We start from the raw sequence: 12500 nt of genomic DNA on the forward strand, positions 1-12500 counted from the left end.
TATATACATATATATGAATACATATATGTACATATACATACATATATATATTTATATATATAAATACATATACATATATAAATATGTGTGTGTGTGTGTGCGCGCGCGCGCGCGTGCAGAACCAAAAAGCAATATTAGAAACTTAAAACTAATTCTTCTTGACACAGATAAGAGTATAGAGAGTGTTTACATAGGCCTGCGAACCAGTCACCAATAAGTGTCACTGATTTTCACTTCCAGAGTGCAACTGGCTTTCCTTTTTCAATCGGAAACTATGATTCCACTCAATTCATCACATGATCTGTTTTATTTAAAATGTTAGATTAATGAATTAATGAAATGGATAAATATGTATAAACGCGAATGAATGTCTGAATGATTGAATACAATTAGGTATTCCCTTCCGTTAACTTTGAATTTATTTCTTGAAATGTCTTGCTAATCACGCATTATTTCGATGTTCATCATAGAAATCCTATTTTTTTGTTGTGGCCACAGATCATCCTAATTCTTAGTTTAAATTATTTGTAATATGTTTATTCAGATTCAATAAAAACGCGGCGAAGTGTATGCGCAGAATTCGTTACACATTATGTAAACGACTGTTACATAAAAACACGCTACACAAGGCCATTCCAGAAATTTCTAATAATGAAACGGAAGCCTTCTAACTTTCCCTTAAGCATACAGGTGTATGTTTAGGCTTGTAGTCTGTCTGTCTGTCTGTCTGGGAAGAGAAAAACGAAAGTCAGAGAAGGTCGGCCTGTTGGTTTTATATGTGTTTATGTGTGTGTGTGTGTGTGTGTGTGTGTGAATGAGAGAGAGGAATCCAGAAAGTGAGTGAGAGAAATGGAGAGTGTTACATGATTGATATCGTTGATATACTATACGCACATATAGTAAGGGTATCAGTTCCTGAATAATGCTTGTAGATACCGGACTGAGAAGTCATTCCAAAAAGGAACAGCTAAAAACAGATGATAAAATCTTAGACAAGAATAACAAATTCTTAATGAAATATTAATCGTTCTCTTCTTCGTGTGATTAGTGGCGAGAAAGTGATTTTCCAATCCCATACACTCAAAGAAGTACACACTCCAGTCACGCATGTACGGACGTGCAAACACATTAACGCGAGGAAAGTGATGAAAATAACCGCAGTAGAAAACGCCGACACAAAGGAATGCACAAGTACGTGGCTTTCAACAGGCGAAGTACCTAATCTAAAGCTCCATGCGTATTCAGTCTAGCGTCTTTCAATTCGGTCGTTTTTTATCCTGAATGTCCGTATTACACGCTTACAAATAGGCACATACATATACAGCTACATATTCACACTGGACACAAACATGCACACGCACGTCCGCGATGAACAGAGTACAGCACGAGTACCTCTTCATAACACCCTCCTCCTCCCGCCTTCTCCCCATCCCAACAAACTGCACGTGTGGAGAAAGTAGAAGTGAGATAGATAGAGAGAGAGAGAGAGAGAGGGAGAGAAAGACATTCTCATGTGATCACGCCTCCAGACACTAATTGCCATGGCGTCTGGAGAATAATTGTCGCCGCTGCGGGCTATCAGTGACGGCGAACAGCTTGACGACGGCGCGAGAGCGTGGCGAGGATTCCCGGGATTTGGGCTGTAAGTTGTCATGATTTTCCCCCCTGGGATTTTGTTTCAAATCCCGGGCTGCTTGTTTCTGTTCTTTAACTTTGATTTGCACCGAATGAAATATGGAAACACATGGCTGAGAGAGAAAAAAGGATAATGCCATGAATCTCATTTAGGACCATTTTCAGAGTTCATGCCCAGAGAGGGAGATCCTTTCAACTCTACAGAGGATAGTTTCAAAGCTTTGTCGCCAAAGCAACAGATGAGTCATTTCAATGATGTACGGAGACAATGTGACAGTGTCGAGTTGCGGTCTAATGAAGGAATGAGATGCGAATGTAATATATTTTGCGCATTTGTCTTTCTTTCATATCTGGTTTAAGTTTTGCAAATGCGATTATTTTTTGTCGTTTTAGTTTAGATTTAGTTAAATCATAAGATTATTAAAAAAAGAAAATAATTTACATTTTTAACATTTTTTATTTGCGTCGTGTGGATGACAACTAATACATAAAGCGAATAATCATAAGGTGCAATATCCTGTTTGATGTCTCATGAATATGATTAATAGGGTCTATATTTATTTTGATTTACAGGCACAAGCTAACATAAGATTCTTAAGCTCCGATTATATGATATCGTCCAATATTTGCATATTCTTAACAATATATCTATATAAATGCCAGGTTTCCTAGCAACTCTAGAGGTACTCGTTGTCTTTCATTGGTTTCCTTTCACATTTTCGTGGATGCATAAGGAAAATGATTGACAAATGATAATAAATCAACCCTCCTCGACCATCGACCAATCACAGACAAACGATTTCAAAAGTAACAGCAATGACGTCATCGTAAAAATGGCGGCATATAAAATATTCATATCAACAATTATTTTTTTCTACTCTCTCACGCTTTACCCTCCCCCAAGAAAATAGTAATGATAATAAATAGATGATTGAAGGAATAAATGATAACTTGAACTGCAGGTCGAAATAAAGCCAAAAAATTACAAATAGGCAGGTCGGCAGTATCGATGCGCCATCAGTTCACCTAAGAAAACAGTTGCTGAGAACAGGAGGCCGATGATCAGTATGTAGAAAATTCCTTGCATGTGGCCCAGCCCGAGGACCTTCAGTGAAGAGCTCTGCAATGGAGACAAGAAGTAATGAAGGAATGATGAGGGGAAAAGAAGGATAGAAAGAAACGAATAGGAGTCATTACTGACTTCAATAGTAGTAGTGGTAGTAGTAGTAGTATCAACATCATCATCACATCAAATACCAGTGATCATAGTAATTCTCATCATCAATAATTTTCTACGTACATCTTTTACAATTATCATTTTTTCCATTCCATTTTTAGATGATAAAAAAACACTTCTTTTTTTAGATGATATAAAAACCCCGCTTTATCCGTCCCTCCGCTCAGCTCACCTCCTGTGTGGCCTGCTCTCCCATGGCGTCCCCCTTGCCTTGCTCCCCCTCCTTCCTCTTGTTCTCCGCCCTCGTCTGCCTCGCCGACGTCTCGATGAGGTCGTTGAGCCAGAAGGGGATGCTGCCGGACTCGATCAGCCGCTGCTTCATCTGGTCGAACCGTCGCCGGAACGGTGCGCCCTTCCTGGGGGGATGATAATCATGATTATTATTACTATCATTATGATTTTCGCTATTATTTATTGTTATTATTATCATCATTATCATTTTCATAGATTTTATTATTATCATTTTTTACTACTAATATCATAATTATTAATAGTGATGTTTCTTTATCATAATCATTATCATTATTGCCTTTATCATTATCACTATTACCATTATTGCTATGAACATTACTATCATTATAATTTTCATTATTGTTATTATTAGCATGATACAAATAATGATAATAATTATTATTATTATCATTATCACTTTTATTGTTATTATTATTATTATTATTATCATCATCATCATTATCATTATGACTATTATCATCATCATCATTATGACTATTTTTACTATAATCATCATTACCATTGTTAATCTTATTACCATTACTAACTATGGAGAAATAGAAGTCCTAAAGAATAAGAATGTAAAGCTTTTTTTCATTGTTTACAAAGAAATGAAAACCGATCGAGAGAGGGAGGAGTGAGTAGGGAAGGCACTCAGGAAGAACAAAAAGATAAGCAGACAGGTAAGCATGATAGGTAAGTAGGTATTTACAGAATCTGATTCTTGATAGAACCGAAAGGGTGTGTAGGATAATTATTGATGTAGGTTTGAATAGCCTTTATTTTTGTAGTTCATGCCTCTTTGTTGGAAAATAAATTAATTAGCCGATAAGTAACTGGGTGAGGAGAAATAGGTTAACTTCATGTTGGTGGATTTTAGTATGTTGGAAAATTAAACCTTTATCACGAATGAAAGGACGCGCAGGTAAGTTATTGGGGAAGAAATTAATGATTAGAATAGGTATTTCATCCATATCTAGTACAAGTCGCTCGATTGCGTAAGTCAGCCGCCAAAACTTAATATGAAGCTTTAAAAGAACAGTCCATTGATTGTTCATATAATTTCTTCCATCTTGCAAAATTGATAAAAAAAAAAGAAACAGGAGACGCACAAATTTGGGGGTCTGTAATTATGAACTTACTTATTACTTTGTTTTCAGCACGATGCGATTTAGGAACATTCCAGCAGGCTGATGTTAATGCAACCTAATTACTATAATTCGTGATGAATGAAGGCTTTGACAGCTATCCACCACTTCTGAGTTATGTAACTGGGATTCATATTGCAGGAACTTGGACGCCAGGATTTCATGAGACATAAAAATATTGTTTTTGTTTTCATAAAAATTATTTGATTTGATTAAACCTTAGACCTTATCCTCTTATCCCATTTACTTATCTGTTTTCCAATCTATTAACGTAGCTAATCCCCACATCATATTTCCTTAGAGTCCATGTTCCTGCAATCCCCAACTCACCTGAACCCCCAGCCATAACCTCCGTAGTTGAAGAAGTCCTGGCGGCCGGTGTGCAACGGGGAATAGCCTCGGTCGTTCGTGTACCGGGAGCCAATGACAGACTTGCTGTAGTATTTCCACGTAATAAACGCGTGGCGACCGCTCAGCACGCGTGACAGTTGCTCGTTTAAATCTAGTACCTGGGGAGTGATATAAGGGAGGAAATGTATATTGCATATGTACTCTGTCCCCCTAACTCTGTATTTCTCTTTCTCTCTCTCTCTCTCTCTCTCTCTTACATCCTTTTTTTTCTGCAGTGATTATAAATTCTATTTGTCCATCTGTAAACACCATTACGGAGACGGGTACTCTGTTAAATGGCTCTAGCACGGGGGAGACTCAAATAAAACTGTGAACTCTTATTTTTCCCAAATGCCATGTTCATTACTGTGGAGATAATCCAAACATTCTGCTTAGATTTGAAATTTCAGGGGCTAAGCTATTCAGGCTTTGCTTACAATTTAAAATTAGAAGCATTTGATGAACTGATTCAGCTTTCCCTTTCTTACTGTGGCAGTCTTTTACATATCATTTTCCAAGGTTTATTGTCTTCGTGTATGATATTAGGCATGCATTATGCTCCATCCTTCTTTTTGTCTAGTCACACAAAAATAGCTTACATGACGCTGCTAAACCTCTCTTTGGCGGTCACATTCCCTATGCACTTCGGGGCCTGTTATGCGTTATATCATATTAATTGTTATGCTACATTTCTAATATCATGTCTTACCTTTTTCATGTTATATTCACACAAAACATGATACTGTTAACGTGTGTATCCTTTTATGGTATGTGATTCCTATAATTTCCTGTCCTTCATTTTATCCCATTCAGAAAAAAAACATGAGGGTGTTGCATATCTCCATGATAACTGGACTCTCGTTGCTATGCGTTCCATTGCGTGTTATTTGTGTGCGATGGCCCATGTTATAGTTTATGTGTAAAGTGTCATGTCTCAGTCGCACACACCATGATGCTGTTGAAGATCTCCTTAACGGTCGGGTTCTCGTTGCTCTTGAGCCACTCCCAGCCCGAGCCGTAGGTGGGTTCGAAGCCCCACGTCCAGCTGGTCTTTCTGTGGGCGGCCAGAAGGTCTTCGAGGGAGTCCAGCGTGGGCGACTTCCCCGGCACTGTGAGGTGGGCGACGAGAGAGGACCTGTAGGTGATTGTGATGAGCATGCAGTACACCCACCACCACCCTATGAGCATCTGCAACGAGAGCAAGAGAGAGTGGGTGGTATATCATCGTGATTTGCGTTGTGTGATCGTTCGTCTGTGTAGCGTGATCATATAGATCTTTTAAAATGACTCGTTTTGGTCTCACTTTCGCTTTTTCATATGTATGATAGCTAGGAAGTAGAATAAATAAAAAAAGTGAATGCTGCAAAAGTTAATACATAATAATAGCAACTATAGCATCAATAATAATAATGATAACAAGACTAAGAGAAATATAATGAATATAAAAGCAAAATCAACAACATCGACATCACAACACCAAGAGAAAAGTCGCATAAACCCCAGCGGTAACAACAACACCCGCATAAAAGTCAGCACCCCAGAGACGCAGCCAACACCAGCATAGTCCCACCTGCGCCGTGACATTGCGCGGGATGTTGACCGGCGGATCCTCAAGCAGAATCCCCCACGTCATCAGCGTCGCGTCTCCGAACTTGATCTTCTCTCCTCCGGACATCCCCGACCACCACAGCTGCAGTAGCCACAGCAACATGCCGGCTGCCAGGGTGGAGGCGACTGTGACGAACCAGAGGCTGGCTGGGGAGAAAAGGAGGAGGTTAAGTGGTTGGTTTTCAGTTGTTGGGGTGTTGATGTAAGGGGTGCGGTTGCTGTTTCTATGATACGCTGTGGGGTTTTAGAGTTGATATGATCCTTGAAGGATACTTTATTTTCATATACAAACCAATATATATATTACTATATGTCTGTATGATACCATAGGACTGATATATTTGTATATCGGGTATATAAGTAATTACAGATTTCCTCTATCCAGATTATTACAAGGAATTAAAATGCAATAGAAAGACAAGTGAGAGAGGAATTATATATAAAAAAAACAAGACAAGCACAGAAAAATAATATTCAAATGTTATTAAAGTAACCATATTTTTTGTGGCTCCGTTTTTTTAGTATATCCTTCCTTACGAAAACCTTACTTCATATCTTCACCTGCAAAAGGCCGGACAAGTGCGAATGCCTGTGATAATGGCTTGGGCTTCGAAGTAACCATGACCAAGGGTTCGGACGCGTAGATTCTAGAATAATCGACGATAGGCAGCCGAGGTTCCATCCATGACAACATCATGGAAAAGTCGCCCTTGTGATGTTGCAGCGTCCCCACGATTCCCGTCCAGTTCCCAGATGGCGTCGAGGTTCCCCACTGGTTGTCCCAAGGTGTTCGCATCTCGTACCTGGTGTTCGAACGATGGATGGAATTGTTCAAAGCATGGTAGTGTTTGGAGGATGGTATTGATCGAGATGGTTACCCGCGATTCCACTCTATACCTCATAATCTGGGCTTAAATAGTAAGGAATGTCATGAAGTAGATCAGGCTTTTCGTCTTTCATCCTGCACTGGTAAACAATCGACTGATGTGTTTCTGTTTTACCTAAAGTGCACTTATTTGAAAAGGAGCTATCATCGAAAAAAACGAGAGCTACCCTGAGATCGACTGGCCAACCATAGCGCTTTCAAGTTCCTTTTCGTTAGTGAATCCGCGAGTTTGAGTATTGTGAAGACGTGTGAGTGTGTGTTTGCGATATTTTTTCGATATTTTTTCCGGTACGGGATTTACATTGGGGACGCGGAATACAAAAGGTGTAACGCACAATAAGGAACCTGTCCAACCTCTATGTAAAGAAACTGAAATCGACTATCAATAATCAAGGTAAGGTTAGTTTGTCTTTGAGTTAGGATTTTGTAGCCAAAAATGTCCTGAAAATAGCGCATTCAAAATTACCTCCAAAAGTCGCATGGGACGCCATGCGGGTGAGAGAATTGTAAATAGATTGTATTTTGTACCTTTTTATTTGACAACAGATAGATATATGATGAAACTAATGTACAGTTTTGTCATATATCATTGTAAGTCATTCATATATCCCGGACATTCCCTGATCTACTCCGTGCCTTTCCCTACCATCTAGGCCCAGATTGTGGGCTAGGGGGGGGGGGTTACTAACTACCACTTTGGTAGTTAGAACCCGGCACTATTTGGGAAATTTACCCATGGAAGCTGAAGTTGGTTGTGTTGTCTTTTCTCTCAGTTTTTGTCTGTTTAGGTCTCTTATGTCAGTCAGTCTGACTGGCTGGCTTGCCTGTCTCTCCATCTGTCTGTTTATTTGTCTATTTGTCTGTATTTATATTCCGAACATTTAGTTGCATGGAGGACGCATAGTATGTTTCTTTACCTGTCTGTCCGTTCGCATTATTGACTGATCCGTTCACATTACAGTTGTCCGTCTTTGTTGGTCATTTTTGTATCTTTGTTTCTATCTCTCTGCATTTTGAAGGTGACAGAAAGGTACTAAAAAACACGAACATGATACCTGCGTAAAAACACCTTCCCTTGGCATGGAGGAGAAACGATCCATGGTCTCCATTGGAAGTCGCCCTTCTGTTTACGCAACCGCCTGTCTCTTTGAATGATATGTCTTCATTATCTCTTAACGATATGTATTTTCCACACGCTCCTTCTCCCGCCCATCCTCGCTCTTTCCACACGCTCCATCTCACGCCCATCCTCGCCCCTTCCACACGCTCCTTCTTACGCCCATCCTCGCTCCTTCTCACGCCCATCCTCGCCCCTTCCACACGCTCCTTCTTACGCCCATCCTCGCTCCTTCCACACGCTCCATCTCACGCCCATCCTCGCCCCTTCCACACGCCCCTCCTCACGTGAAATTGAGTGCCTTGGCCAGGGCGTTGAGCATGCGGATGTCCAGCGAGTCCTGAGGAGTGACCACCGTCCCGCCCTCCTCGCTGTGCTGGATGAACTTGGTGAACGGGAACCAGTTCATGGCCACCACGTTGAACTTGTGGCCGTAGAAGGTCTTGAACTGGTCTGTGGGCGCGGGAGGAAGGTCGTTTAAGGTCGGGAGAGATTTGGTTTGCCCCTTTGCTTGTTCCCTTGTTTTATATCTGGGTAATTCCTTTGGGTTATTTGCGTCTGTGTGTTTCGAGTGATCAGCATGGGTTTGTGGATTGTTATTATTATTTTTTATGCGTATGTTTCTATATATTTGTTGACTCATTTATCTGTTTGTTGTTTTCATCTCTGCCCACCATTTCTCTGTCTCTTTACGACACCCCTGATAAGAAACCGCTAATACACTCATCAAAAAATCATAACATAATCGTACCATAAAAGAGTCAGCTAAACAATTGTTAAGCCTGTGTATGAAACCATCAATTAATTTTCTCTCTTTATCTCTCTTTCCATCCCTCCTTGTCCCCACTTCCCCCTCTCTTCCTTCTCCCACCTTTACTCCTCCAAAAAAGAAATAAGAATTCGCCATAAACAAATCGTACCTGGAAAAAGGTTGGCTGAATTAGCGAAGCCTGCGTGCGGGGTCCACGTGTCGAGGATAAACTGTTTTTCCTCGCCGTCGTTGCAATAAAAGCACCTGGTGTATGTAACAATGCGCTGCTCTCGTCCTGCAAGGTAACGCAACAGCGACAGGATGAATAAAAAATAGGAGGGATGAGGGGGTAGCAATCGATATATACGCTGTATGTAATTAGGATTATTACAAAGACGGATAGTATGGTTTGTGTGGTGTTGTTGTTTTTCTCTTGTGTAGGTTAGTTTGCACTGTGTGTCATTTTAGCAGATTTGCCTAAGAACCAAGTAGTTAGAGATAAACCATTATTCAGTCGTGACTGCAATGGATAATTAATTTAAGGGGAGCATATCAGCTCCCCTTAAAGAAGGTTGGACTAAACACGTGATGGCATACATTTAAAAATGTCAGTTATCGGCGTGAGTAGCACGAGTTTTGGTCTTTCAGCAATCTTTGCATAATTTTTCTTCTATATATTAATATCTGCATCTCTATTCCCTAACTGGAGCATGGGGATCGCATTGTTTTCATATCTACGCCTTTTCTCTTTTTCCCCTCTTTCTCTTTTCCCCCTCTCTGCTTTTCTTTTGTCTTATTTTCCTTGAGGGAAACATACCTGTCTCGTTGTCGTGGACGAACTGCGATCGAGAGAACTGCGGACTGATTGAGCGTCTCTTCGTGCTCGTTGTGAACTGTCCCTGCGCTGACGTCAGACCCGGGACGCCCTTCGCAGCGGGACGAATGGGATGACCAAAGTAAAGCATGTTTGCTGTGTTTCGGAATACGGGATGAGAGAGGAAGTCGCCAGCTCTGTCCTCGGGGCCGACGAGTAGGACATAGGTTTCGGACTTCTTGTAGAGTTCGATGTCCTCCATGAACCTGCGGACGAGAAATCGATGTCGCATTGTGTGGAAGGGTGCACGTGCACCACGTTACATGGTTGAAAGGTGTTACTTTTACCCTTTCAAAGTCGATGGAAATGGAATTGTGTACGTGTGAAAATGAAATTGAGAGTGTCAGAGAACAGACAGACACAGGGAAATAGAGAGAAATACCGAATAGGCGAGAATATACAATTTGATAGAAACATGCATGCAAGATGAAGGAAACACACTGATTAAGAAACGGAAAGCCTAATAAACGCACCTTAGCAGAGCTTGTGACTGCAGCGGCGAGACGTCGATCAGAAAAGCCCTGCAGTTGAGCATGCCAAGGCCTCTCAGATCTTCCGTGAGTGGGTCGTAGAATTCCGATGCTTCGTCCAGGCTTGTGATATCTACGACCGTTCGGGAGGTGTATCCGCTTTCCCCTAAGGACCTGCGCCATGACGATTTTTTCAGTGAATATACTCTTTTCATGTACTCATTCATGTACGATAGTTCTTTGCAAAACAAGGTTTCACTTACCTTATGTACGAGAATGATTGCAGGATTATATCTATACAATATAAAATATATTCTAAATTATAATGACCAGAGTCATCTTTACAGTATCGCCATTACTCTACGCTCACCTAAAACGTGAGCATGTGTGTACGTGTGTGTTTTGGTTCATGATTATTGCTACTTTGTTTCTGTGATTTGAATCTGATAAAAATATAGAATTAGAGAAAAAAAATCGACCCACAGTCGATAGATTATTTTCTTCCTTTTTTGAGTTAAAGGGGTATGTGTTCGTGGGAGGGAAGGGCCGGCTTAGAATGGCGTCCCCCTGACAAGGATAAATGCTAAATGTGAGAACACCTAAGAGCGTGATTGATGTATGAGGTTTATGATTTATGGTGTGCATAACGTATCTTACGGGGGCATATCGTCGTGGGAGAATTAATAGATAATTTTGATTGCAATTGTACTCTGGCCTTAACATGTAAGGCCCATATCAGACGCTTCACTCGTGTTGAATCGGAACTTGCAGTGAACATTGCGGCCATGAACGTATTTGAAGAAGTTCACTGGTGCTTCGTTGCATCCACAGCGGACAGAGAACAGTTGATGTGTTTAGAATGGGCTTAAGTCGCTGTGGAGATGGAAAGTAAGAAAATGTGGAGAAAGTATGAACAATTTAAACTTTACAGTGATTATCATTAAGAGGATAGCAAGATAGTTTGTGTGTGTGTGTGTTATGAAGGACAGTTAATAAGATTATTCTTATATATATATATATATATATATATATATATATATATATATATATATATATGTATACATATATATATACATATATATATATATATATATATATATATATATATATATATATATATATATATATATATGTATATATATATTCACACACATACATATATATATATATATATATATATAAATACATATATATATATATATATATATATATATATATATATATATATATATATACACGTGCACATACATTCATACATATATTATTTATATATGTATATGCATGTGTGTGTATACTCACATACATACATCTACTTAAACCCTCCCTTAGCTTACCCTCCGCCCTCGCGTTTACCTCAGCAGCGTTGCTATGATGCTTCCCGGCGATCCCGCCTCACCGAACACCACGAGATGGCACTCCCGAAGCCTCTCCTCCACCACCTGCCGGAGAAGCTGTCCCACCTGAGAGCCAGCTGCCTCGGTTCGACCTTGTTCTCGCGTCTCGGGTCCTGCCGCTCTCGCCGTGCCAGTGCCAGCGCCAAGTGCCAGGAGTGAGACCAAGAGCCAGGGCAAGGGAGGTAGGAGGCTGGTCGGTGCTTTCGACGCCGCCTCGGGAGAGATCATGCAGTCAGAAGGAGAGGTCGCAACAAAACTCAAAGCTCATGCTAGTAAAGTTGGTGGTAATGATCTACGGTTACAGTCTTAAGCGCATCGAACAAAAGATTAATTTTTGTTCATTATGACACTAAGCTCTTTTATCATGCTGATAAATATCGTAAAGATATTCGGGGATCATAAGAATAGGCATGTAGGAATGAGATTCCCTAGTCATAATCAGATATCTCTTAAAATGATATTCTTAAATCATGGCGATAAGTATACCATAAAGATATTCTAAGCTTATATTCATAAGTACATCCTGATGAGTATATCAGGAAAATAAGTTTATACAGTATATTGAGAGATTACTAAATATTTGGAGGAATAACATTATCACGATTCATGATATAGCAGGATGAAATAGTAATACAAAATCTAAAGGCGACCTAAAGATCAAAATGAAAGTAAAAATCCTATGAGCATTATTGAATGAAGCGAAGATGACTTACAAGTACCATCACTATTACTACGCTATCAGAATCAATGCGACGTTTC

At 40.1% G+C, this 12500-nt stretch overlaps 1 protein-coding gene across 1 annotated transcript; it reads right to left on the reverse strand.

The window, feature by feature from the left end:
* Positions 1-2099: 2099 nt before the first annotated feature.
* Positions 2100-12329, reverse strand: LOC122253191 (ionotropic receptor 21a). The gene is made up of 11 exons (XM_086544301.1): positions 11701-12329; positions 10351-10521; positions 9821-10083; positions 9173-9298; positions 8540-8705; positions 6811-7052; positions 6212-6396; positions 5590-5829; positions 4582-4760; positions 3045-3228; positions 2100-2755 (listed from the first exon to the last, which is right to left on the reverse strand). The coding sequence occupies exons 1-11, from the start codon at positions 11967-11969 to the stop codon at positions 2618-2620; spliced, it is 2163 nt and encodes a 720-aa protein (XP_086400427.1). The 5' UTR covers positions 11970-12329; the 3' UTR covers positions 2100-2617.
* Between the last annotated feature and the right edge of the window lie 171 nt (positions 12330-12500).

This window comes from Penaeus japonicus, unplaced genomic scaffold (genome assembly GCF_977035675.1).
Source record: "Penaeus japonicus unplaced genomic scaffold, GWHDUDI00000001_assembly GWHDUDI00000015, whole genome shotgun sequence".
In the NCBI taxonomy this organism is placed as follows: domain Eukaryota; kingdom Metazoa; phylum Arthropoda; class Malacostraca; order Decapoda; family Penaeidae; genus Penaeus; species Penaeus japonicus.